At 54.4% G+C, this 26,103-nt stretch overlaps 1 protein-coding gene across 4 annotated transcripts in view; it reads left to right on the top strand.

Moving 5' to 3' along the window:
- Positions 1–22,658, top strand: part of LOC144736883 (F-actin-uncapping protein LRRC16A-like) — a 50,276-nt gene extending 27,618 nt beyond the window's left edge. For 2 of the 4 annotated variants that reach the window (XM_078619545.1, XM_078619540.1), the window contains exons 13-39: positions 1,166–1,269; positions 1,395–1,472; positions 1,916–1,992; positions 2,861–2,965; positions 3,328–3,397; positions 3,878–3,959; positions 4,069–4,168; positions 4,858–4,912; positions 5,077–5,249; positions 6,568–6,636; positions 7,500–7,593; positions 7,986–8,084; positions 9,152–9,292; positions 11,308–11,415; positions 12,158–12,333; positions 12,571–12,658; positions 13,453–13,563; positions 13,687–13,753; positions 13,856–14,061; positions 14,570–14,646; positions 15,509–15,667; positions 16,868–17,075; positions 17,574–17,652; positions 17,906–18,049; positions 18,476–18,610; positions 18,842–19,041; positions 20,530–22,658. In XM_078619545.1, the coding sequence (XP_078475671.1) occupies positions 1,166–1,269; positions 1,395–1,472; positions 1,916–1,992; positions 2,861–2,965; positions 3,328–3,397; positions 3,878–3,959; positions 4,069–4,168; positions 4,858–4,912; positions 5,077–5,249; positions 6,568–6,636; positions 7,500–7,593; positions 7,986–8,084; positions 9,152–9,292; positions 11,308–11,415; positions 12,158–12,333; positions 12,571–12,658; positions 13,453–13,563; positions 13,687–13,753; positions 13,856–14,061; positions 14,570–14,646; positions 15,509–15,667; positions 16,868–17,075; positions 17,574–17,652; positions 17,906–18,049; positions 18,476–18,610; positions 18,842–19,038 (3,002 nt within the window). In that variant the 3' untranslated portion in view covers positions 19,039–19,041; positions 20,530–22,658. The remainder of the gene's footprint in view (positions 1–1,165; positions 1,270–1,394; positions 1,473–1,915; positions 1,993–2,860; positions 2,966–3,327; positions 3,398–3,877; positions 3,960–4,068; positions 4,169–4,857; positions 4,913–5,076; positions 5,250–6,567; positions 6,637–7,499; positions 7,594–7,985; positions 8,085–9,151; positions 9,293–11,307; positions 11,416–12,157; positions 12,334–12,570; positions 12,659–13,452; positions 13,564–13,686; positions 13,754–13,855; positions 14,062–14,569; positions 14,647–15,508; positions 15,668–16,867; positions 17,076–17,573; positions 17,653–17,905; positions 18,050–18,475; positions 18,611–18,841; positions 19,042–20,529) is intronic. The other 2 variants (XM_078619541.1, XM_078619544.1) reach the window with 2 other exon arrangements.
- The last annotated feature ends 3,445 nt before the right edge of the window (positions 22,659–26,103 follow it).

Below are 26,103 nucleotides of genomic sequence, written 5' to 3'. Positions count from 1 at the left end.
CCCACTCGCTCACTCACTGGCTTGCTCGCTCACTCAATCACTCGCTCGCTTGCTCACTCCCTCACTCACTCACTAGGTCGCTCGCTCAATCATTCGCTCGCCCACTCCCTCACTCACTCGCTCGCTCACTCACTCACCCACCCACTCGTTCGCTCACTCACTCGCTCACCTATCCAGCCAGCCAACCACTGGCTCACCCACTCACTTGGCCAAACTAGTCACCACCCACTCACTCATTCACTCGCCCTCTTATACATCTAGCAAAAAGATTATGCCAGGCCAACATAGCCACGATGCACTGCCTGTTTTATAATAGGGCTTTTCCCCTTTTTTCTGGCAACAAAACTGAAACCTTTTTACGAGGAATCATGTCTGCATTAACCACAATACTTGCAGTCAAAATGCAAACAAAAAACATACTATGATTATATATGCATTGTCCTTGAAACTGTTTGGTCCAGACCAAGGGACGGCTTTCTTTCAGTTTCAAGGACAATGCATATATTATCATAGTGTGCAGACATGAATCCTCGTAAAAAGGTTTCAGTTTTGTTGCCAGAAAAAAGGGGAAAACCCCTATTATTATATTTTGGTACTGGCAAAGGAGGTTTAATGATGCACTGCCTGTTTGTTTACGATAAAGCTGAGTGATGTGCACTCTGATCAAGTTGTCCCGCGCACACAGTCGCCCACTCACCGCAACGTCCCCACCCCACCACCCACTTGGCTTGCCATGGGTCGCAGTCACAGAAGGATTCATGAATTTTTAAACAGGTCGGCAATTGCTGCTTTTACAGAGGTCATTGGGTGCCTGCGTGCGTGCGTGCGCGCATGAGCATTCCCCTCTGAAAGGTTCTTTGTAAATGTCTTGTTGTTGCTTGTGTCTGTGTATGTGTGTCCACGTGCATGTCCATCTGTGTGTGCGTGTGTGCCCGTTCTTACGTTCCTGTGCCATGTGTGTCTGTCTGCGGGCGTGTCCACGTATGTACATCTCTAAGTACACGCGTGTGACTTCTCGTATATCTGTGCGAACGTTGCCCATGTTGCCAACGTGTGCGTTGCGTTTCATTCCCACGTGCGTCCGCGTGTTGGCGTGCGTGTGTCCCTTGCGTGCGCGTCTGTGCATGTCCGTCGCGCGCGTATACGCGTGTGTGCGCGTGCGCAGGGGTGAACGCGATGTCGCAGGCGCTGATGACCAGCGAGTTGACCCTGAACTCGCTCACGTGCCTAGACCTCTCTGGTGTCATCCTGCGCGCAGATGAGACGTCGGTGAGCGCCGCGCAGACACCTTCCCCGCCACACCCCCTTGCCGTCACCCGCACAGGGAGTGGGCCGCCACTAGGTCGACTCAGCCGTGACTGGCGATTGTGCCATCTTCCCCCCTCCTCACCCAGAACCTGTACGCGTTCCTGGCGCAGCCCAACGCCCTCGCGGTGCTTGACCTGTCCGGCACGGAGAGCGTCGTGGAGACGGTGAGGGTCGCGGCGGCCGCGGAGGGGACGTGTGTGTGTGTGACGTGTGTGTGTGGTGTGTGTGTGTTACGCGTGTCTGTGACGCGTGTGTGTGGTGTGTGTGTGACGTGTGTACGAGTGACGCGTGTGTGTGGTGTGTGTGTGACGTGTGTCAGTGCCGTGCGTCTGTTACGCGTATCTGTGACGCGTGTGTGTGGTGTGTGTGTGACGTGTGTCAGTGACGTGCGTGTGTTACGCGTGTCTGTGACGCGTGTGTGTGGTGTGTGTGTGAGTGACCTGTGTGCATGTGACGTGTGTGCGTGTGACGTGTGTGCATGTGACGTATGTGTCTAGTGTGTGTGACGTGTGGCGTGCGTGACGTGCGTGTATGGTGCATGCGTGACATGTGTGCAGTGGTGTGTGTGTGGCGATGTCTCGACGAGTATGGCGCTGTCGCCTGTCAGATGTTCGGGGCGCTCTTGCGAGGCTGCTGCCGGCACTTGCAGGAGCTGCGCCTGTCAAAGAACGTCTTTTCCTATCGGTGAGACTCGCCCAACAGCTTGCAACCAACAGAGACAGAGACATTATCATTATGAGAGTTGTTTCTTTTTGTTTGCATTTTGACTGCTTGTGTTGTGGTTATTGCAAGCATGATCCCTTGTATAAAGGTGTCAGTTTTTGTACCAGTTGAAAGGGTTAAAACCTATTACTATATTTTGCCACTGGTAAAGGAGGTCTCGTAGTGTAAATGCTTACCCCAAACTCTCAATACTCTGATAGTGCGCTGTCTTTGAGTTGTACGCCTTTTGGCGTCATCTGGTCCAACACCAATGGAGACTTGGCTCTAAGAAAAGCTGTCTCGGGTGTGGACCAATCAACTTCAAGGACAGTGCATACATTATCAGAGTTGTTTCTTTTTGTTTACATATTGACTGCTTGTGTTGCGGTTATTGATCCCTTGTATAAAGGTGTCAGTTTTTGTACCAGTTGAAAGGGTAAAAACCTATTACTAGAGACACGATGTGTTCATGGCACTGCCATGTCAGACGGCGCTGCAGTGTTAGACGGCGCTGTGTTGTTTGTGCTGCTGTGTTAGATGCGTTCATGGCGCTGCCATGTCAGACGGCGCTGCAGTGTTAGACGGTGCTGTGTTAGCACTGCTGTGTTAGATGCGTTCATGGCGCTGCCATGTCAGACGGTGCTGCAGTGTTAGACGGTGCTGTGTTAGCACTGCTGTGTTAGATGCGTTCATGGCGCTGCCATGTCAGACGGCGCTGCAGTGTTAGACGGTGCTGTGTTAGCACTGCTGTGTTAGATGCGTTCATGGCGCTGCCATGTCAGACGGTGCTGCAGTGTTAGACGGTGTTGTTCGTGCTGCTGTGTTGGATGGCGCCGTGGTGCCGTCGCAGGAAGGCCCGAGACGTGCTGCCCTCCTGCAGGCGTTTCTTCAGCAGCGCTCTCATCCTGTCTCACATCGACCTCTCCGACACCCGCCTACCCGCCCCCGCCGTCCGGTGAGGAAGCCGGATCCTTCGCCTGCTCACCCGCTCACTCACCAACTCACTCACTCACTCACCCATTCATTCACCTACAAGCTCACCCGTGCAGGCATTCGCCCGCACAGGAACTCACCCGCTCATTCGCCCGCCCATTCATCTACAAACTCACCCGCTGCGCCACGGTGGAGTGGCGGTGTCACGTTGGCTGTGGGACAGGAGCTCCGCATACGAGGACCCGCGGGCTGTGGATTAAGGGATTTACCATCATTGGTGATGAATCGATGAGCACCTCGAGCGTGACCCCGGGTTGACGGCGTGACCTGGGGTTGACCCCGAGATCACCCCCCTTCTCCCTCCATGCTCACGGCGCCCCACAGGGAGCTGCTGCTGGGGCTGGCAGCGAACAAGCACCTGCAGGACGTGTCGCTGGAGCTCAGCGGCTGCGAGGTAAGAGGCACCCGTCGCGGACGAGTGAGTGAGTGAGCGAGCGAGCGAGCCAGTAGGGGAACGAGCGGGCGAGCCGACGAGTGGGCGAGCGAAGAAGTGGACTAGAGGGCGAGGAGGTGAGTGAATGAGTGGACTAGTGAGTGGGCAATTGAGCGAGTAGGTAAGTGAGTGAACTATTGAATGACTGGATGAGCAAGCAAATGAGTGTAAACGAGCGGGTGAGTGGGTGAGTTAGTGGATCAGTGAGCGGCTGAGTGGCTGAGAAGCTGAGTGAGCGGGTGATTGGGTGAGCGAGCAAATGACTGGCTGAGAGGATGCTTGGTTATTGAGTGAGTGGACAAGTAAGAGAAATGAGTGAGTGAGTGAGTGAGCAGGTAAAAGGATGAACAAGCAGCTGAATGGGTGAGCGAGCGGGTGAGCGCGTAGAGCCGGCGTGTTGATTCGCGAGCCATGGTGGCTGGCTGCTGCTGCCGTTGACAGTTGCGTCTGGAAGGATCCAAGGCTCTCAAGTACTGCCTGGAGGACGTCCCAAACCTCTCACGCCTCGACCTGGCCGACAACGGTAAAGCCACGTGCTCGATAAGGGGTGGGGGGGGTGGGAATGGGAGGGGGGGTGGGTGGGTGAGTGGATCCGCGAGTGTGAGTTGAGTCGCATGTTTTTGTCGCCCCAGGTCTGGATAGCGATCTCCTGTCGCTCATGAATGTCCTCGGCAAGAATCGCTCCATACGCCACCTCGACCTGGGCCGTAACTTCTCCAGCCTTAAGCCCAAGTGTGTGCTCACCTCCTCACCACCTCCTCACCCACCCACTCACTCACCCGCCTATCCACCCTCTCACTCACTCACCACCAACCTAGTGTACTCATCCAACCACCCGGCCACCCATTCGACTGCTCGTCCATTCGCCTGTTTGTCTTCTCTCTGCCTTGCTCACTTATCTTATCTTAAAGGAGTTCACATAGCTCCTGAACCAAGGCGCTTTACAAAAAATTAACAATGGTACTTATGAATGTAATGGTGGAGGTGAGGTGAATGAAATAGATGAGAGGATTCAACGGGCGTGAATTCGCGAAATCGATGACGGTAAATAACGATGAATGGATCCATCTTCTTGGTTCTTTCGGTATAGTCACGTAGAAGGGAAGTAATAAAATAATAAAAATAAAACATAATAAAACAATTCTCACGACGTTTTGGCCACAACGGCTGCTTGCGTTGTGGCCGAAACGTCGTGAGAATTGTTTTATTATGTTTTATTTTTATTATTTTATTACTTCCCTTCTTCGTGACTTTACCGAAAGAACCAAGAAGATGAATCCCTGCAGTCACGAAAGCTTTAAATCGAAAGATGAATGGATCATCATCTCTCATCCACACACTCGCTCTCTCTCATCCGCACACTCATCCCCTCCCTTCCCACTCGCCCCCTGCGTCCCCCCCTCCCCCCGTGTCACCTGCAGGATGCTGTCTAAGGTACTGGACGGGGTGGTGCAGCTGATACAGGACGAGGACTCGGTACGTAAGTCCGTGTCGGGTTTTCTCGGCGTTAAACGAGCACCCGGCACGTCGTGCAAACGCCGTCGCTGCCTCCTCGTGAAACGCCCCGGCCTTTTAACAGCACTCGGCCCCGACGGCCAGCGTACGCTACACGGGGGACCTTTGTCTGTTGCGCGGAGCAGATGCTGCAGTCCCTGTCGCTGGCCGACTCGCGGCTCAAGAGCGGCACGAGCGTCGTGGTGAACGCGCTCGGCAGCAACGCGACTCTCGCCAGCGTCGACTTGAGCGGCAACGCCATGGGGGACTTGGGGGCGCGCATGCTGGCCAAGGCGCTCGCCATCAACAGCTCGCTCCGGTGCGCGCACGCACACGCACGCACGCACACGCAACGCACGCACCCACACGCTTGGGTACGCACGCACGCACGCATGAACGCACCCGCACTCTGGTACACACGCACACATGCGCAGGCTCCTGTACGCACAAAGCGGTACACGTTTATGCTTCGGTGCACGTGTGCGCACGCACCCAACGCATGCACACACGAACACAACCGCGTGCTTGCCGTGAGCTCTCGGTGAGATCACGGTGTGTGCGGTAAGCTCTCGGTAAGAACGCGGTGTATGTGGCGAGCTAGCGGAGAGCTCACGGTGAGAACACGGTGAGATCACGGTGTGTGCGGTGAGTTCATGGTAAGAACGCGGTGTGTGTGGCGAACTCGCGGAGAGCTCACGATGAGAACACGGTGAGATCACGGTGTGTGCGGTGAGTTCACGGTAAGAACGCGGTGTGTGTGGCGAACTCGCGGGGAGCTCACGATGAGAACACGGTGAGATCGCGGTGTGTGCGGTGAGTTCACGGTAGGAACGCGGTGTATGTGGCGAGCTCGCGGGGAGCTCACGGTAAGAACACGGTGAGATCACGGTGTGTGCGGTGAGTTCACGGTAAGAACGCGGTGTATGTGGCGAGCTAGCGGAGAGCTCACGGTGAGAACACGGTGAGATCACGATGTGTGCGGTGAGTTCACGGTAAGAACGCGGTGTGTGTGGCGAACTCGCGGAGAGCTCACGATGAGAACACGGTGAGATCACGGTGTGTGCGGTGAGTTTACGGTAAGAACGCGGTGTGTGTGGCGAGCTCGCAGAGAGCTCACGGTGAGAACATGGTGAGATCACGGTGTGTGCGGTAAGCTCTCGGTAAGAACGCGGTGTGTGTGGCGTGCTAGCGGAGAGCTCACGGTGAGAACACGGTGAGATCACGATGTGTGCGGTGAGTTCACGGTAAGAACGCGGTGTATGTGGCGAGCTAGTGGAGAGCTCACAGTGAGAACACGGTGAGATCACGGTGTGTGCGGTAAGCTCTCGGTAAGAACGCGGTGTATGTGGCGAGCTCGCGGAGAGCTCACGGTGAGAACACGGTGAGATCACGGTGTGTGCGGTAAGCTCTCGGTAAGAACGCGGTGTATGTGGCGAGCTCCCGGTGAGAACATGGTGAGATCATGGTGTGTGCGGTGAGTTCACGGTAAGAACGCGGTGTGTGTGGCGAGCTAGCGGAGAGCTCACGGTGAGAACATGGTGAGATCACGGTGTGTGCGGTGAGTTCACGGTAAGAACGCGGTGTATGTGGCGAGCTCGCGGAGAGCTCACGGTGAGATCACGGTGTGACTCCCGCAGGACGGTGATCTGGGACAAAAATGGCACGACCGCCCAGGGCTTCCAGGATGTGGCCAGTGCCCTAGAGAAGTAAGTGTCACCTCGCGTACCCCCCCAGCGTGACCTCGCATGACCCCAGTGTCACAAACTCCCTCGATCATGTGGCCTCTTGAGCAATGCACCCTGATCCTAACCGATCTTGTCGGATGTGGAAAGCTGATCAGGCTGGAGCATGATTAGTACTTGCGCTGAATATTGCCTAGGAATATGGGCTCTCATCGGTTTGGCCAGTGAAGTGACCAGGAGATGGCACTACAGCATTGGATTCCTAATTCTATCGGTGTGGAGCTTAGAGTGTCATGTGAAATGCTCATGCATGGAACTGGCCAAACTTCCCAGTGTAGCAGGACCCACCTGATAAAGATTCTTGAGGCTCAGCAGACTTTCCTTGGTAAACAAATCAACATTATAACCTAGACGCGTCATTCAGACAGCGTCTGAATGACGCTGTCTTTCCGACAGACCTGTTCTTCACCTGAGGACGGCTGCTTGCGTTGTGGCCGAAACGTCGTGAGAATTATGGTTTTTGTGACGTTATTGAGCGTTCTTCTTGGTTCTTTCGGTAAAGTCACGTAGAAGGGAAATAATAAAATAATTTTTTTTAATGTTTTATTTTTATTATTTTATTATTTCCCTTCTACGTGACTTTACCGAAAGAACCAAGAAGATGAACTAGAATTCACAGCCCGTTGTGCTGGATGAAGGTCTCTCCATGTCGTGTCGGTCACGAGGATTGTTTGACCACACTTCACGACGCTAGCATGTGCGGGTCGGTGGCAGGTGGAGACCCAGGACTGGTTGAGACTACTGTTCGTCACTCTCGGCTCGCCGTGGCTCACGGCACACTGAGCTAACCGCAGTGCCACCGCTCCGCTCCTTAATCTCTCCGCCAGGAACTACAGCCTGCGATTCATGCCCCTTCCCATGCACGACGCGGCGGCCGCAATGAAGACGCAGCCGGAGAGGACAGAGGAGGCCCTGCAGAAGGTTCAGACTCGTCGCCCCATACACACACGCGCACACACGTGTCCACACGTGTGTGCGCGTGTGTGTATGGGGGATCTTTGTATGTGTGTGTGAGGAGAGGTAGTGCAGCGGTTACCGCACTGGGCTACGAACCCGGCAACCGTAGTTCGATTCCCGCTCGTGGCTAACACAAGTGATGGTTATCTGAACCGGTCCTGGTAGGTCAACTCGGCCTCAAATGAGCACCTTTTACAGTGTAATAAACATCGCCACTGGGGAGACAAAGGCAGCCTGGCGTGGTGCTGGCCACCCACCCCCTCTTGTGTCTTCATAGGCGGTCGCTAACAGCACTTGCCGCAACAGTCTGTTAAGGCTATATGGGGGGTCTTTGTCTTTGTGTGTGACCGTGGCAGATGGAGAAGCTGCTGTTGCGGAACCACGGCTCGCGGCGTTCGTGCCCGGAGCAGGCTTACCGCCTGCAGCACGGCATCCTCGCCAGCACATCCCAGCAGGTCAGGGAGTCGGGGAGGGCGGCAGGGGTTATGGTTGCCACCTGTCCGGGTGTGAATGTCCAGGCACGATCCGAACAGTCTTGAGGTCTGGTACCGCCGGTATTGTGTTGAACTTTGTTACAAGATACTGGACAGTCTTGATATGCCTGGCGCTGACTGAGATGTGTGGGTTTTGGTCTTGAGTTGAAAAGGTGGCAGCCCCCTCCACCGACTCACTGATTCACTCACCCACCCACTCATGCATTGATTCATTTGTCAAGTCGTTCAGTAGCTCACCTACTCACCCACTGATTCACTCATTCATTCACTCACTCACTCACTCACTCGCTCACCTGTCTCACTCACCTACCCACTACAGTTGCCACCTGTCCGGGAATTGGCATCTGTGTTTTTGCGGTAGGTAGTAATTGATTCGTACCGAGATCTTGTTGAACTTTATTCTATTTTACTGCACAGCCTTTATAGGCCTGGTGCTGACTGAGAAATGTGTGTGGGTTTGGTCTTCGGTGAAAAAGGTGGTGACCCAAGGGCAGCAAGAGGTCAGGGGTCAACAAATACCACAACGGGGATCAGTGGCAAGAGAATGTCGCTGTGTGCGTCTGTGTCTCTTTGTGTGTGCGAGTGCACGTGTGCGTATGTGTCCGTACGTCTGTGCGTGTCTGTGCATGTGTTGTACACGTGTGTGTGTGTGTGTGCAGATGTGGACGCGTTTGTATATGCGCGGGCATGCGTGTGTGTTGTTGTGGGTAGTTGGTAACACAGCGGTCCGTGCGCTGCGCTACGAACCCCGATTTGAATTTGATTTCCGCTCACGACTGACACCGGTGAAGAATATCTGAACCTGTGCTGGGCCTCCCCTGGCCACCCACCCCCTCGTGGGCCATGCCAGTTTTGTACGTATGTTGCATTTATTTTGGGCTGCACAACCGTGCTAATCGGACGTGCGAGCCCCAAAAGGTGAGAGAGAGAGCCTTCGCAGGTGCTACTCGCTAACAGTACTTGCCCGAACAGTCTTTTAAGGCTATACGGGGGATCTTTGCGTGCGTGTGTGTGTGTGCGTGGGTCAGCTGGTGGACAGGATGTGCGTGAGGGCCCAGGACCAGCTGAGGGCCCTGCAGACGGGAGGGGTGGGGGCGGCCGAGGGCCCTGTCCGCTCAGACATGATGCACGCTCAGGCCCTGCTGCAGGAGGCCAAGAACTCCAAGGCCGTACGTATGTAATGGGTTCCGGAGACACTTGTAGAGGAAACTTCTTTATTACAATCCAACAACACTCCATTCAGCCTAGGCACACAGCCTAGATACACTACTCTGGCTTCCTCGGAACTCGCCCTCACAAGGACGTAGAGCCGGGAGTTCCAGAGTCCCACCACTGGCCCTCACAGCGTCCCAGGGTCCTGAGATGGCTGGTCTTGGGTCTTGGGTCTTGAGCTGCGACTGGCCCCGATCGGCCAGGGAGCTGCCCTTTTATGCCTCGTCCCCAACGAGGGGTGGGGTTGTGTGCGCCCCCAGGTATCCCACAGAGCACACACAGCCCCCCCCCCCGTTGGTGGTGCCAAGGGGCTTAACTGGCTGGGGTGCCTAGGGTCCCAGCGCCTGGCGCAAAGGGGCTTAAGCGTTTGGGTTGCCTAGGGTCCCAGAGCCCCCAGCAGCCCCTCCCCTCTTATGTCACCACACGTATAATGGACATTGAACTCTGGCTGTTGCCATTGGGACAGGAGCAGATGGGCGGTGGGAGGGGGGGGGATAGCGCCATCCAGCCACCGTGGAGAGATGGTAACTATCTCGCCTGGTATACAGGAGGTCGTGGGTTCAATGTCGACCCTGACAACTGTATATTTGGAGGTTGCGTGTTCTCCCCGTGGTCGCGTGGGTTTTTCTCCGGTTCCTCAGTGCACCTTACCTGGTGAAATAAAAAATAGTTTCTAGTTTAGTTTAGTTCTAGGCCACGGACGGCTGGGGCTGGATTCACGGCAAACGCACGGCCGCACTGCTCGGTGGTGCGCTCCCAGTTTGCAGAATAATGATACAAATTCCTGCTTAGATAATTATTCAATCTAGATTTGAAGTTTTCGTGACCAAAGAGTATCGATAATTATTCTTACGTTAGCACATTTTATGACAACAGCAGCAGCAGCAGCACTTTCACTGCAATCTCAACATGTTAAATTCTATTGTTTGGATTAGGCCACTAAGTAACGATGTGACCCTAATCTGTGTTAAGAACCCTCCACCACCCGACACAGCTGGACATGCAATTGTCACGCAGTGCACAAGCGTTTAACAACACACCGGCTATTATTGTTCCAGCTCACAATCCCCGCAACCACAATTGTCAATCTCAAGATGCTTTACAAAACTGAAGAAACTACATTCGGATTAAATGGGGCATGACGAGTGGGTTAGGGGCAGGGAAAACAGGAGTGAGGGATAGAGATACCCAGCAATCGGGGCCCCAAATCAATAACAAACAAACAACATCGACAACAACGAGCCCCGGGGCAGCCAGGGCAGCAGCAGCAGCAGCCAGGAGTCCCAGGGCATCCTGGGTAGACCAGGGCCTATTCAGCACGGAGAAGGCAGCAGAGGAGAGAGCTGCAGTCCTCAATACGTAGGTATGCATGTTGAACTTCTTTAGCACCGTACTTGGCCAATTGCGCCAATCGGAGGTGCGGGGCAAGGACAACGAACTAACACACGAGAAACACTTTCACGGGAACTAACAGAAGCAGGGAAGAGTCTTTGCGGCAGAGGTCGCAACCGGGTACCCGATACCCGTACCCTACCCGATACCCGGCTACCTGTACCCGGCCAGGTACGGGTACCCGTTTGCGACCCTGGTGTGGCCGGGTACGGGTACGGGTAGGCCGTGAGTCACTGGTGAGTAACCGTTTGTCACTCATTTCGGGTAGGGTACGGGTACGGGTAGGGAACGGGCACCCGTACCCGGCCGGCCGGGTACGGGTACCCATTTGCGACCCTGGTGCGGCCCTGAACGGGTACGGGTAAGGAATCAAAACCCGTTTGCGACCTCTGCTTTGCGGCGGCAAAAACGGGGAGGAAGTTGCGGCCATGAGAGAAATTGCGCGGCCGATGGCGGACCTCGGACGTTCTTGCTCGAGCCGCGCGGCCGTGCGCAGCGATAGCAGAGAGGGACCGTCCCGAGCCTCGCGCCTCGCAGCTCACCCCAGCTTCCATCACCTCCCCCCGCCCTGCGCGTGCAGCTGCTGCCCACGCTGTTCCACCACAGCCCAGGGGGGCCCAACCCCCTCAGCGTGCAGATGGAGGAGACGACGGCGGAGGTGGCGGCCGTGCTCGACTTGCAGCTACAGGTGGGGGGGGGCTTCCATGCCACGGGGGGGGGGGGGGGGGGGGCAGTCGCCCGCTTTGCCCGGCAGCCCAAGTTCCATTCCCGATCGCGGCCCACACCAGTGACGATTATGTGAAGCGGTCCTGAGCCTCCCAGAGGCCAACTCAGCCTGAAATGAGTACCCGGTGCAGCGCGTGAACATCGCCACTGGGGAGACAAAGGCGGCCGGGCGTGGTGTCCACACCACCCTCTCGTGTGCCGTGCCGGCCTTCATAGGTGCTACAGTCTAACAGCAGTTTAAAATGTAATTGGCTTTCACACCAATATCCATAATAAAGGTTTTTTTGGGTAAGATCACAAAAATGTGAATGTGTCGTTAAACCCGCCACCACCCAACAAAGCCAATTAGTAGGGTTTGTCACGTACGCAAAACATGCCAATTACTACTTCAGCACCACCGGTGTCTTGGAGAGTAAACCCACAACATTTCTAATTGGAGTCCGACGTTTCGCTGGTGATTACAACCATCCTCATCAGTCGACAGCCAGAATTGTGAAGAAGTCCTCCTGTTTCGGTCTTAAATAACGGGAGTGACATTGACGTCATCACTGCGGGCCTATCGGGGTTTCCGCGTCGGTGCGTGATGTGCTTAGCGGGTGCGCGCCACCTGCGGTGCACGTGGATGCATGCCACGTGCCGTGCGTAGCGGACGTCGTATTCGTGGGGCGCGTGTGCGTGCGGCGTGTGGCGTGTGCGGCGCACAGGCGATGCTGGAGGCGATGGTGCGCGTGGGGGAGGGGCTGTGCCCACACACGACGGCGGCGCCGGGCGTCCGTGCCGCCCTCCTCGCCGCCGGCGCTGAGAGAATCTCCGTCCCGCGCTCGCTCGTGCGGAGCCTCGGCCTCGAGCAGGCGGCCGTGGAGCTCCACGACAAAGCGAGGTGCGGGGAAAACCACGGGCGCCACGTGCTCACGCAACCGCTCGCTCAGCCACTCACTCTACCCGTACTCCTACTCACCGACTCTACACCTCTTGTACAAAGACGCCGCTCAACCCTGGCTGAATTGTCCCCCGTGTCATCATCTATCCTGCTGTGTCTCTGTCCGTGCGCTCGGCTATCTCTGACCCTGTCACTGACCGCGTCCTCCAACCCCCCCCCCCCCCCGCGTGTCTCCAGCGAGGTGCGCCTGTCCCTGTCGGCACTCCTGGCGGACCGCATCACGGACAAGCTCTTGGAGCAGCTGTGCGGCGTCCACGCCAAGCTGGTGCGACGCGCCACGGTCACCTCCTCCTCCCGTCGCCGAGTGTCACCGAGTTTTCTTTTCCCGTAGCGGTGGCGGGGGGAGACCCGCGACCGGTGGGCCCAACGCGGCCCACACAAGATGTACCCCCCGCCTCCCCCGCCTCTCGCCATGACCATCTTAGATACACTAATCGGGTACTGGAGAGGAATATTTTTGAGCTGGCAGGGTCGCTTTGTCGATGCGCACTGTCCTAGCGCGATCAACGTTCAGCGTCAACTAGATATATGTATGTGTGTTGAACTTCTTTCGCACCGTACGTAGCCAGTTCTGCTAATCGAAGGTGCGTGGGGCCGCCCAGAATTAGATTTTTTTTAATTCTGCTCGACCCCTGGTGACCATCCGGTTCCCCACCTCCGCTTGATAGCAACAACCGCTACTTCCTCCTAAATTCTAGATTTGAAACTTTCGTGACGCAAGGATTAATATTCTTAGGTTTTTTCGGTAAAGTCACGTAGGTAAAATTTTTTAATTTAAATTAATAAAATTTAAATTAAAATCACGGCGTGATAGCTGTATCAAGTCACTTGATACAGCTATCGTGCTGTGACGGTTCCACCTGAAGACGGAAGCTTGTGTTGCCTCCGAAACGTCGTGATTTTTATTTTACTTTTATTTATTTTAATATTTTTACCTACGTGACTTTACCGAAAAAACCTAAGAATATTCCTCCTAAATGTCACCTCTCCCGCCGCCACGAGCCAAACAGCCGTGGGGTATGAAGCGGTGCGCGCTGACATTGACGCTGCCGCCCCCAGGCTGGGCACCTGGCTAGCCACGGCCTCGCGCTGGGGGGGCAGCCGCCTCCCGCAGGACAGACCTCACCGCAGGAAGACGGCGCTCACTCCGAGGAGGCCGACATCGTCACGGTAAGCGCAGCCGGCGTATTCCGGTCGACGCCGGAGCCTGAACTTGACTTTTTCCTCGCGTCCCCGCCGATCCAAGTAAACCCTTTGACCTCTTCGACTTTGACCTCTTCAACCCCTCCCCAGATGTCGCCCGTCTCACGCAAGCGGAGCCTTCGCAACAGGAGGATGCGGCCGGTGTCGCGTGCCTTCGGTATGGCCGCCCCCGCCTGCCGGCGTCTGCCGGCGCTCGTGAAATTTCACTCGCGGTGTTCTCGTCCCGTCGTTTCATTTCCTTCCTGCCTCTCCCCCACAGCCGACGGCGCGCTGGATGGCGGAGCCGTGGCTGCGACGGCAGCGGCGCAGAAGGGCGGCACGAGCGAGCTGCCGCCGATGGACGTGTCGGAGCCGCCGCCAGGAGATGCGGGGAGGCTGGAGCACGTGACCAAGACGAGACCCAAGAAACCGGGTCGGCCGGGGAGGCAGCACCGCCCGGCCGTCTCCGCAAGTCTCCGCGCTGTTGTGAGTGCTCGTCAGCAGTCGCACGAGGCGGTCACGAGTGCGGGATCCACACCAAAACGCCACGAGCCTACTGCGGATGGCTCGCACGGGAATCGCGATTCCCACGTTCAAGAAATTCTAACTTTAACGGGATTGGAATGAGGATTCCGCTACAGTAAAACTCTCCCGATAGAATCCCATTCATTGCAATAGAGATGCAGGAATTGCCACTCAAACGAATCGGGACTCTTTGAGAGCCTTGGAAAAGGCCCGTAGAATCCTCGTTCATTTAAGTGGAGATTTTCCCGAGTTGACCAGGCCTCACGGGTCCTGCTGTCTTGCCCGATGTCCTAACTTGATTTCTCAGTTGCTGTGACCATGCACGGACAATGACGTTTTCTACGTGTACGGTTATGTTCATCGTAAATATATTATAATGAGCAACGGAGGTTAGTTTATATGACCCCACACCTCTACATTGACCTCTGCCCCCACACCCCTCCACCGACCCCCCCCCCCTCCACCCCAGCAGGATGAGGGAGCTGTGGATGAAGGAATCGCTGAGTTCTTCACCAAGAAAGTCCTTCCTCCTTCAGCCAGGCTCCAGTGAGAAGCACAAACCGGCAGTCATCATCACTGTCACCACCACCATCATCATCATCACCACCACCATTGTCACCATCATCACTACCATCGTCACCATCATCGTTACCATCAGCATCATTAGCGTCACCATCATCTTAATGTTCATAAGTAAACACTACCACCATCAACACCATCATCGGCACACACCACCACCTCCATCATCATCATCACCTCCCGTCACCCCCACCACCCTTGTGAAATCAGCTGTAGTTGTGTAATAAAGGTCGTTTAGGTGACTTCTGGAATCCGGTCTTTATTCGCTTTTCATTACAACACTCCTTCACGCTGCTGACAGACAGCGTGAGAGGAATAGAGAGAGACACGCGCAGCTACGTGGCAACTTGGACCCCCGCTCTCGCGTGGCCTCCTCCTCCGTTCGTTCCAGTTCTGACCACGTGTTGCTCGTCTCCACCCTTATTTAATACCCGGGTCACGTGGTACGTTTCCACCAATCCTGGTTAGCCTCTATGGAATCTTCCAGACTCCCCCGTAGGCTCCCGGGACCACGCCCCTGACTCGTCCCCCCATTGGCTGTGGCCAAAGCCAGCAGAACCAATCCTCTACAAACAGCTGTCACCTTTCCATTACGTCAGGGCCACGCCCCCAGGCTTCCCCCCATTGGCTATGGACCAGGACCGGCAGAGCCAATCATCGTGACGAGTTGTGATACGTCAACGACCCGGATATAACCTCACGTTACAGTTGTACAATATAGGGCGGCAGAAGCGATCTCAATGATTATGCTCCCACTCTTATTGCCGCTCGTTCTGCCGCTCCTCTTGCTGCTGCTGCTCCTGCTGCTCCTGCTGCTGCTGCTGCTCAGGGCTGTGGGGACAGAGAGGGGACAGCACCCACAGGAAGAAGGCCCCAAGGGCAGGAAGGGCAGCTTCTTCTCCTTCCTGAAGCCCTGGGCCCCACGCCCACCGCAGCTCACGTCTCAGCCCAGCTTGGAGCTGGGCCCGGCCTCCACAGCGCCCGACAGGTGTGTGCCCGGCCACACCACACGGCTGGAGCGAGAGAGTGTTTTGAACTCGTAGAATTTGGGAGTCAGAATACTATTCTTAGGTTTTTTCTGTAAAGTCACGTAGGTAAAAACATTAAAATTAATAAAAGTAAAATAAAATAAAAATCACGAAACGTCGTGATTTTTATTTTATTTTACTTTTATATAAAAATCACGAAACGTCGTGATTTTTATTTTATTTAACTTTTATTAATTTTAATGTTTTTACCTACGTGACTTTACCGAAAAAACCCTAAGAATATGAATCCTTGCAGTCACGAAAGCTTCAAATCTAGAATAGTCAGAATACTACTTTGTATGTGGTCCCTGCCTGGGGTGCAAATTTTGTAATAGCAATATGACCCCCCCCCCCCACCTCCCACCTTTCCCCCACTGCCTGGGGTAAAAATTATGGTTATGGCCGAGGGTTCTGACACCTCCTTGGGTCAGCGTTGGACTTGGGGAGGTTCATATAGTGTGTAGAAATCTGATGCCCAGCATCCCAGGGTAAAAAGTATATGGAGGTCAAAATATTGTCTCACACCGCCGTCATTCACCACTAAGCGGCTAGGTGCACTTTGAGACCCACTGAGATGACTGACAGATACATCACCTGTGCTCCCTACTGCGCCAAATTTTATCCACCCGGCGTTCCACTCTTTGTTGTGAGCACCGCTCCTCCACCGTTGTTGGCAGGCGACTGCCTCCAACTGCCCAGTAGTGTCCTTCCTCCTGCACAGAGGCCGATCTCGACACCACTGGTACCGGTCATCGGCAAGTCCAATCAGCTCCACGTCCTGTACTGCATCTTCTCCAGCCCGTGCCATGCCCATGGTCGGAAATCGCAGAGTTTTCCTTAACTTGACGCATGTCCCCGCGTGTGCCCGCCTTTCCGCCACGTAACCCCGTGTATTATGTTTTATTTTTATAATTTTATTACTTCCCTTCTACGTGACTTTACCGAAAGAACCAAGAAGATGAATCCCTGCAGTCACGAAAGCTTTAAATCGAAATGTAACCCCGTGTGTTATGGCGTGTCGCAGTGTGTGTCTGTGTTCCCTGTGTGTCCCTCTTCTGGCGCGTCTCCACGTCTCCCTACGTGTCTCCACGTCTCCCCACGTGTCTCCACATGTTTCAGTGTGCCCCTGTTTCTCCCCACGTATCCCCACGTGTCTTCAGCTCTGAGTCGTCGCTGCCGCCGCCGCCGGCAGTGGAGAAGGACGCGGTGGAGTTGGCGCGCGAGGGCCCCACGGAGGCGGCCGCAGCAACGGAGGAGTCGGCGCCCCCCGTGGAGCGGTGGCGCTTGTTCGGCGTCCCCGTCATGATGCCGCCCCACCCGACTGGCCCGCCATCCCAGCACCCCGATCTCACCTCCGGCAGGACCAAGGTGACCGATCGCAGCGTGCGTTGCACACCACGTGACCTTCGCTTCCTGTCTCTCCCTCTCGTTCGTTCTCTTGAGTTCCTCCGCCGCCCGAGGACAGATCCGCGGCACGGGTTCCCTCCATCCGATCCGATCCTGGCTACCCGGCAATCCGCGCTCGGGTTTCAGAGGCAGGGCTACGGACGAACGATAGAGGAGGTGTCCCCCGCGCCTTCCACAGCGGCGGAGTTTAGGCGACACCGTCGCCGGATGCAGTTGAACGTCGCGCCCAGGACGTAATTTGGATTTTCCCAAACGGATAAACGCGTCCGCACCCCGGGGGGGGGGGGACGCTGCACAGGACGTGCATCTTGCGCATCGCAGCGGGGACCGAGTCGTTTAGCAATCGCGCACCCTCTTCACTCACCCTGCCTTGTCTCCCTCGCACTCCCGCGCTCCTCCTCCCGTCTGTCCGCCCACTCCCCCTGCTGCACGGTGGCGGCGGATTTCCGTCGTCCGCAGAAATCGGATTCGGTCAGCCAAGACGACGACGACTCGACGGACAGCAAGAGCTACGCCCCGGGCCCTGGAGGTCAGCCAGGTCCATGACCCCTCCCCTCCCTCCCTCCCTCCCACCTTCCATCCCTCCCCTCCCCTCCCTCCCTCCCACCTTCCATCCCTCTCCTCCCACCTTCCCTCCCCTCCCACCTTCCCTCCCTAAGTGACTTTACCGAAAAAACCTAAGAGTAAGGATCTCCTCCGTCCCCCGATTCGCCGCGAGTGTTGCGTCGTCGCGGGCTCGGCGGCGGTGCACGTGGCACCCGCGGTGACTGGCGCTCGGCGTCGCCCCGCAGGCTCCGCAGGGGAGAGGAGGATGACGGCGCGGCGCCGGGCCCTGCAGCCGCCCGCGAACCGCGACCTTCGCGAGGACGACGGTGACGTGGTGCTGGAGGGCCCCGCGACGGCCGTCTGGCGGTGCCGCCCCAACGGGCCCAGCGGTACGCGGCGGCGACGTCATCGTTGTGGGCTGTGCTCAATCCGCTGCTGGATGATGGCTTCCCCAAGTTGTCACCATCTCTCGCGGTCTTGCAGTGCAACAATTCGTCCAGTTCCGTCTCTTGCGTGGCGGCGTGTTCCCTGCCTTGACTGCCACTGCATTTCTCTGTCTCGACCACCGCCTCGTGACCCGAGTTCGATTCCCGCTCGTGGCCAACACCAGTGACGATTATCCCCTACGTAGACTCGGCCTCAAATGAATACCTGGTGCGGTGTGTAAACATCGCCACTGGGGAGACAAAGGCTGTCGGCGTGGTGCTGGTCACCCACCCCCTCGTGGACCGTTCCGGCCTTCATAAGTGCTCGCTAACAGCACTTGCTCCTAAGGCTATACGGGGGGATCTTTGTTTTTGTGTCCACCCACGCAGGGGATGAGGGAGATGGCGAGGAGAATGCTGCGAGCGAGTCACAAGCGGCATCCTCTCCTCGACTTCCGAAGAAGCACGAGGCCGACCCGGCACCCAAGCGGCCGGCCGTCCCCCGGGCCGCCCTGCAGCCTCGAGGTGAGCATCGCGGGCCACTTGGGCCTGCGTGGGTCCGCGTGTGTGCGCACTGTCGTTGCGTTGAGGTTGATGCTCGTGGTTGCATTTGGGTCCATGTTTGTGGTCGTGAGGAGGTTGATGTTTGTGGCAGTGTTTGTGGTTGTGTCATTGCCGTTTCTTCTTCTGCGGCGGTGGCGCCACCACCAGCGCATGATGGCGAGCGCCGCGCATCCAACGTGTGCCCGGGCGCAGGCTCAGCAAATCGGTGCCGCCCGGCCTCCATGGTAGAGGAGGGCAGCCCCAGCTCGGTGGAAGACACCGTCTTCTCTGACCCTGCCAACCAATCACAAGCCTCGGCGGCAAGGCCCGTCACGGCGGAGGCGGAGCCTCGGAGGTCACGGAGGATGATAGTGAAGTGCCACTCGCTGGGGCAACAGCTGGACGAATAGCCGGTACGAGGGAATGCCCGCAAACTCTACGGGCGTCGCGTGCCAAATATCACGCGGCTCTTAACGTCTGCGACCAATGTCCTCGAACGCCAACAACCACGATTCCTACCGTGCTGTATGCGCCGAATGATCGGTGATAAGCATGTGTCCTGTATGTTGAACTTCTTTTGCACCGTACGTAGCCAACCATGCGAATCGGAGGTGCGGGGGAAGGACAACAAACTCACAAAAAAAATCGCGACATTCATTTCAATTAGCCTCGCAACATCACGCGGGGACGTGTTTACTACTCGTCAGGTTGCACGCAGCAGGGGTAACCGACGTAACGTCACTTTTTACGGAAAACACCGGTGAACGTGCAAAGGTGTCCCACGGTGAGTGGCAAAGGACTGCAGTTTGTGAAACCCTAGCTCATCCCAATTGCCCGGTGAGTCTCGTTTAATCTCAAGTGCCATCTCAGCCCCCCCCTCCCCTCCGCTGAGTCCTCGCTTTTTCGCGCATCCGACACCAATAAGGAAGTCGCCCTGATGTCCACCCGTCACATCCACCCACAGTCAACCGCAACGGCTTCTGCAGCTCCACTCTTCCCCAGGCTTCCCACGGGAAACACCCCCGGGAGGCCTTTGTGGGATTCCCCCTATCCCTCGTGAGTCACAGCGTCGCTTGGCTCGTCTCTGATGCCGCGTTTCCACGGCCACCACGGACCCGCCCAGGTTCCCATGGCAGCCGTACCAGTTATTGGGGCTGGGGCACCGGGCCCACAGTATCCCTTTCATCGGCAAAGACACGGCGCTTTCATCTGCACTGCCCAGAGAAGCAGGTCGCACTCTTGCAAACGAGACCATACCCGGCTCTCTCGAGCTCGTCTCCAGGTTAAGCAATTCACCTCGTCCTGAAGGCCACAGGGTCAACACAGATAAGGGAACGAGTTGCCAGCAGCGTCCCTTTGCGCAACTCCAGCAGCTGCGACTTGTTTCACGTCATGGACTTTGACTGAGCTCGTTTGTGAAGCCACTGTTGGATGAAGTGCCTCGCCATTCCATATCGGTAATAATAAAAATAGTTCAATTTGTAACGCGCGCAAATTTGCAAACGTAGTGGCCGCAACTCAGAGGCGCGGAGCCAAGCTCAGAGTCGTTCGAAAGCACGTGATTGTAGAGGTGAGTCTTTAAGTCTTTCTTGAAGGAGGCGATTGAGGTGATGCTGCGAATGTGCAGAGGGATATCGTTCCAGACTGTTGGGGCTGCCACCGAGAAACGGCGCGTAGACACGATGACCATCCTGGATCTTGGTATCGAGAGGAGGTCGTGAGTTGCGCTGCGCAGGCATCTGCCGTGTGCTGAGCTGCAAGTTGTCATGGGGGTTGTTTGACCATACTTCACCGTGCTGGGCAGCACCGGTTGTTAACTCATCTTAGCTCGATTTAACTCTAGATTACGTTAAACTAAAACAGTTTTTTTCCTGTTAACGCTCGTTTCCCACCGGCTGCAGCGGCGAAGGAGCAGGAGAGGCTGTGGCTGACGGCCCCGTGCCGTGCTGCTGATGCTGGAACAGGCCTGGGCCACCGCCTGCTGCCCCGGGTCGAAGGAACCGAGCTTGAATTAACCTCCTGAGCTGTGCGCTGGTCTCCCTTTAAGCGGTGCCTTATTTCACACGCGCTCATCTCGCGGTCCCACGCTTCCTTCGAACGTGTTGCGTCGATGTGTGCAACTGTAAATCCTCAACGCGCAAACGTCGCTCGCTCCGCTGTGCATGCGAGCCGCGGGTAGCGGTGAGGGACTGCTGGTTTAACTCTTGCTAGCGGGGCCACGCTCAGCGTTGCTGCCACCGGTGATTGTTCAAGACATGGGGAGTCACGTTTTCGGGATGGGTGGTGCAGTGATTCGCGCTCCGTGCTATGAACTCTACAACCTGAGTTCGACTCCCAGAAACGGGTCGATGCTGGGTGAGTAAAACACAGATTCCATTAATTTGGACCAGTTCTGGGCCTCCCCTAGGTCCAGAATCTGCTACAATGTGTAAACATGAACACAGGGGAAAGGAAATCAGCCGAGTGTAATACTGGCCACATCCGCCCCTGTCGTGTGGCAGAACCGGCCTTAATAAGTGCTCGCTGACAGCACTTGCCCTGACGGTCGTAGGCTACACGGGGGACTTTTACACGGGGGACTTTTATACGAGGTCAATGTATAAAAGAGCCACTCCCAGGCTCCGGGGTCACAGTGTTCATTGAATTCTTCCTTCCACCGAGAAATGGAAACTGAGATTTGCCAAGCCACGATCGCCCAAGGTCCGGCGCCTGAATATCACCAGGGCCCTGGTCTGTGCTCCTCCCCACTGAGTCATGAACCATTGCTGTTGACGCCAAGTGCTGCCAGTGTCTCGTTATAAACTTGAACTCGCAACTGTTTTTTGTGATGTTATTGAGCGTTCTTCTTGGTTCTTTCGGTAAAGTCACGTAGAAGGGAAATAATAAAGTAATATTTTTTTATTATGCTTTATTTTTCTTATTTTATTATTTCCCTTCTACGTGACTTAACGAAAGAACCAAGAAGATGAATCCCTGCAGTCACGAAAGAAGCTTTAAATCGAAATTATTGAGCGTTCTTAACGAGTGTAGTGTCATTCTGGATTGTTAATGTTATGGTCAGTATTTGTTCATGTTTTGCAGGGGCGGTATTTTAATAATTGTCGTTCTGCACTGTTGCTATGATTAATGCCAAGGAATGTTCAAGCAATGCAAAGCAAAGGTTGCGTGTGCAAACGATGGGAGGCTCAGTGGCACCGCGGCTGCGAGCGGTCGCGCATTGACCTCTACTTCGTGGGGGTTGCAGAAACTCGGCAAAGTTATCTCACGCCGGACCACAATCCCAGGCTCCAACGATGGGTTACGTAACACCCACTCTCTTAACATATCCCAAAGCGCACGCGGTACGCTCGGTAACATAACCCAGCAGCGTTTTGTTGTTGTTTGTTTTGCTGCTGTATGAAGGTGAATATGCTTGAATGGAAAGTGGTGTGTCAGTCATTTTCCACGTTAAAGAGAATGTGGCGGGAGGTGTGAGGGTCTGGGTCAGAGAGACGCGGTTTGGCCGGGACACGAAGCCGTTCAAGTCTCCCGCTCGCTCCTCTTGGCAATGGGTTAAAAGCGATTGGAACCGCTACGACACGATGCGTGCGCTGACTTGATTAGTCAAATCGTGAGGAGTGGGAATTGATAGGAGCTGGTCCAGTGCCTTTCCTCCCGGGCCCCTCATCCATGCTGGCACTGGGTATACGCGTGCAGTATTGTAGCTGTTGAGTGTGCAGGCGGTGTTACTGCACGGGGCCCACGGGCTAGAGGGGCCCAGGCACTGGGTTGCAAGGAGGGGAATGGCAAACAGGGCCCCCCCCCCATTTCATTCTTTGCACCAGGACCGTGCTGACCAAGATACGTCGCACGGAGGCCGCGTTGGCAAGACGTCATGAGGACGTTCATCGTGGCTTTTACATCGAATTTATACCATTCATACTTTTGATATAACAGTTGGTTTAATAGTTATGTAATTTGTTACGTAAACTCGTGCAATGTTATGCTGTGCGCATACTGTAAAGCTGAATTAAATCGAGGTTCGCACTGACTGTGAGCAGTGTGTTTTAATAATGAATCTGCCATTTACACGATTTCAGACGTACGTTTCACTTGAAAGATATGGGTAAACAATTAAATGCAAGAAGTGGATTTTACTTATGTCAACAAAATAGGACTGCGATGATGATGATGCAATTAATCTCTCCACCTTGACAGGGGAGAAATCCTCATGAAATGCCCAGGTGTCGGACATTCTCAGTCGAACTGTGACTGATACACGCTGGGATGGTGATGGTGCCTTCAGTTTTGTGAAGTCGTCAACAGTAAACATGGAACGTTGGGCCAACGTTGGGTCCAACGTTGGTTCAACGGTTCCAACCGCACGATGACTGGGTGAACTTCAAGATGACGACCCACGTTTGTTACGATGATGATTGTGAACTGTTGACTGTGTTGAGGGTGTCTCCATGGTCCTGTTGTTGAGTGCTAATGCCATGGCAGCTGGCAGGCCTGCCCATCTCTTTATGACAGACCAGAGGGATGTTACAGAGAGACAAACAGACAAAGATCCCCCGTGTAGCCTTAGACTGTTGGGGCAAGTGCTCTTAGTGAGCACCTATGAAGGCCGGCACGGCACACGATGGGGGTGGGTGTCCAGCACCACGCCCGACCGCCTTTGTTTCCCCAGTGGTGATGTTCACATACCGCACGAGGTACTCGTTTTAGGCTGAGCCGACCTAGGACCGGTTCAGATAATCGTCATTGATGTTGGCCGTGAGCGGGAATCGAACTCGGGCTGCTGGATTCATAGTGCAGCGTGCTAATCGCAACACTACCACTCCCCACATAGCCCCCAACACTACCACACACGTGGTCCAGACAGTTCACAATTTTACAGTGAGATGCGCACGTGCTTTTCTGTAAACCAGTGATTTGCCGGTGAGTAGTGATGAAGATGTCACTGGGCTACGAAGTGTCCAGGAGACTGCAGTACAGCAAGTGGGCTGTGTGGCCCTTTGCATCCAGCCAAGTGGCTCCGTGGTAGAGCAAGTGGCTCACAATTGAAAGTTCAAATGCTGGTTGGGGCTTGACTCATCATCCCTCTGGGGTATGGTAAAACATTAGTACCACTTTGTGGCAAGGTCAACAGAGGTTGTCCTTTAGATAGACTCGCTCCCGCCAGAGGAATGTGGAATTACACCACTGACTCAATTATCACTTAATCAAAAACATAACTTTGACCTTATTGGTTCTTTCGGTAAAGTCACGTAGAATTGAAATAATAAAATAATAAAAATAAAACAATAAAATAATTCTCACGACGTTTCGGCCACAACGCAAGCAGCCGTCCTCAGGTGGAGAACAGGTCTGACTTTGTCTCCTCGACAGACCTGTTCTCCACCTGAGGACGGCTACTTGCATTGTGGCCGAAACGTCGTGAGAATTATTTATGTTGTATTTTAATTATTTTATTATTTCAATTCTACGTGACTTTACCGAAAGAACCAATAAGATGAATCCCTGCAGTCACGAAAGCTTTAAATCGAAATATAACTTTGACCATTGAGTGTTATCCGTTCGTATGCCTGTGGGGGCTTCTCCAGACCTGTGTACTCTGCTTTTCCCCACACATGCAATGAACGCCTTAATGGATCTGGCCAAACGTGTCCGTTCAGCAGCACACTTCTGAAAAGCAATCTTGAGAGTTGGCGAGGTCTATTATTTTTCGATTTAAAGCTTTCGTGACTGCAGGGATTCATCTTCTTGGTTATTTCGGTAAAGTCACGTAGAAGGGAAATAATAAAATAATAATAAAATAATTATCACGACGTTTCGGCCACAACGCAAGCAGCCGTCCTCAGCTGTCTTTCCGACAGACCTGTTCTTCACCTGAGGACGGCTGCTTGCGTTGTGGCCGAAATGTCGTGAGAATTATTTTATTATGTTTTATTTATATTATTTTATTATTTCCCTTCTACGTGACTTTACTGAAAGAACCAAGAAGAGGTCTATTATTCTTTGATAAATGGCATTCCTAGAACATTGCGCAAAATGTCACTCTGCCAAATTCATTTAAATCGGTACAGAAGTTATCCGGCCTCAGGTGGTAACAGTTGATGGTATCTCTGTGGCGCAGTGCTGCTTCTCAAACGATGTTATTCCACGGCACTCACACTATGGAGCTTGCTAGACCTTCGCGGCCACACCGAACCAGAAAAATCACGGTGGGTCCCCGTGTGGATGGGTTGGTTGGTGACTATGTGGGCGGGTGGGTGGGAAAACCATTGGTAGCCGAGAGAGAATTCACGATACCTTTACCTATTCTAGATTTGAAGCTTTCGTGACTGCAAGGATTCATATTCTTAGGTTTTTTTCGGTAAAGTCACGTAGGTAAAACATTAAAATTAGTAAAAGTGATTTTTATTTTATTTTACTTTTACTAATTTTAATGTTTTACCTACGTGACTTTACCGAAAAAACCTAAATATATGAACCTTTACCTATTCTTACTGATCTCATCGAGAACGAGCAAATGCAGGCGGTGCTGCCGAAATCCGCGACAGGGAATTTGATTGTTGACGAGTGGAGATGAACGTCACGAAGGAAGTTAAAGCTTCTAAAAGCAGCTGTTTGCCCAAATCGCAGCAGTGCCCGACCGAGAGATCTGCCGCCCAATGGGGAGTGCAGGGCGGGACGTGGGGGATGGATCGGCCACTGAACGGCACGGACGAGAGTTCGTTCATCCCAGCTTGCGGCAGTGACGTTTCTTGACTTTTGCTACGATTACAAAGATGCCGTGGGCACAGCGGGGAATTTTCCACCGCAGGCACACCGGTTGCGAATCGCTGCCCCGGGTGTGGGTTGGTGTGAGTTGGTGGGGTGGTCTTCATCGCAAGCGAGATCGCTTAACAGCAGTTTGGGGGAACCGATGTCCCCCCCCCCCCCCATCTGTGATTTGTGTGGTGTTTGAGTGTCAAGTGCTTCATACTTGGTACATTTTCTGTTAAATTTGCCTGGCTTTTGTTACAAAATGTTTATTTGTACGATTTTTCATAGCAAATAAATTGCGTAGATTTTTTTTCTACAACCGGTTAAATGTTTCGTTCGATTTTTCTCATTTTAGAATTTGCACTTTTGTCTTGATTGTAACTCGCCGGATTTGTCGTTCTGCACCGATGCCAATGGACCAGCAGCAGCATCACCAAATAAGATGTAGGTGTTAAGACGTTCAAACACCAAATAGATACATTTGCAAGGGATCAAGTACTGCATTAACCACAGGGGCCGTCCATAAATGACGTCACGTGATTTTGGACGATTTTTGACCCCCCCCCCCCCCCTTTGTCACACGACGTCACAAAAAGTCAGCCCCCCCCCCTCAAATATGACGTCACAAAGCTCTGCCCCCCCCCCCCCCCAAAAATAAAACATGCTTCAAATCGCTTTAAACTATTGTCATTGTAGTGCGTATTTAATGTGGCGCTGCACTCTGA

This window comes from Lampetra planeri, chromosome 63, assembly GCF_965212315.1.
Source record: "Lampetra planeri chromosome 63, kcLamPlan1.2.h2, whole genome shotgun sequence".
NCBI classification, from domain to species: Eukaryota; Metazoa; Chordata; class Hyperoartia; order Petromyzontiformes; family Petromyzontidae; genus Lampetra; species Lampetra planeri.
This window is presented reverse-complemented; position numbering and strand designations above follow the sequence as displayed.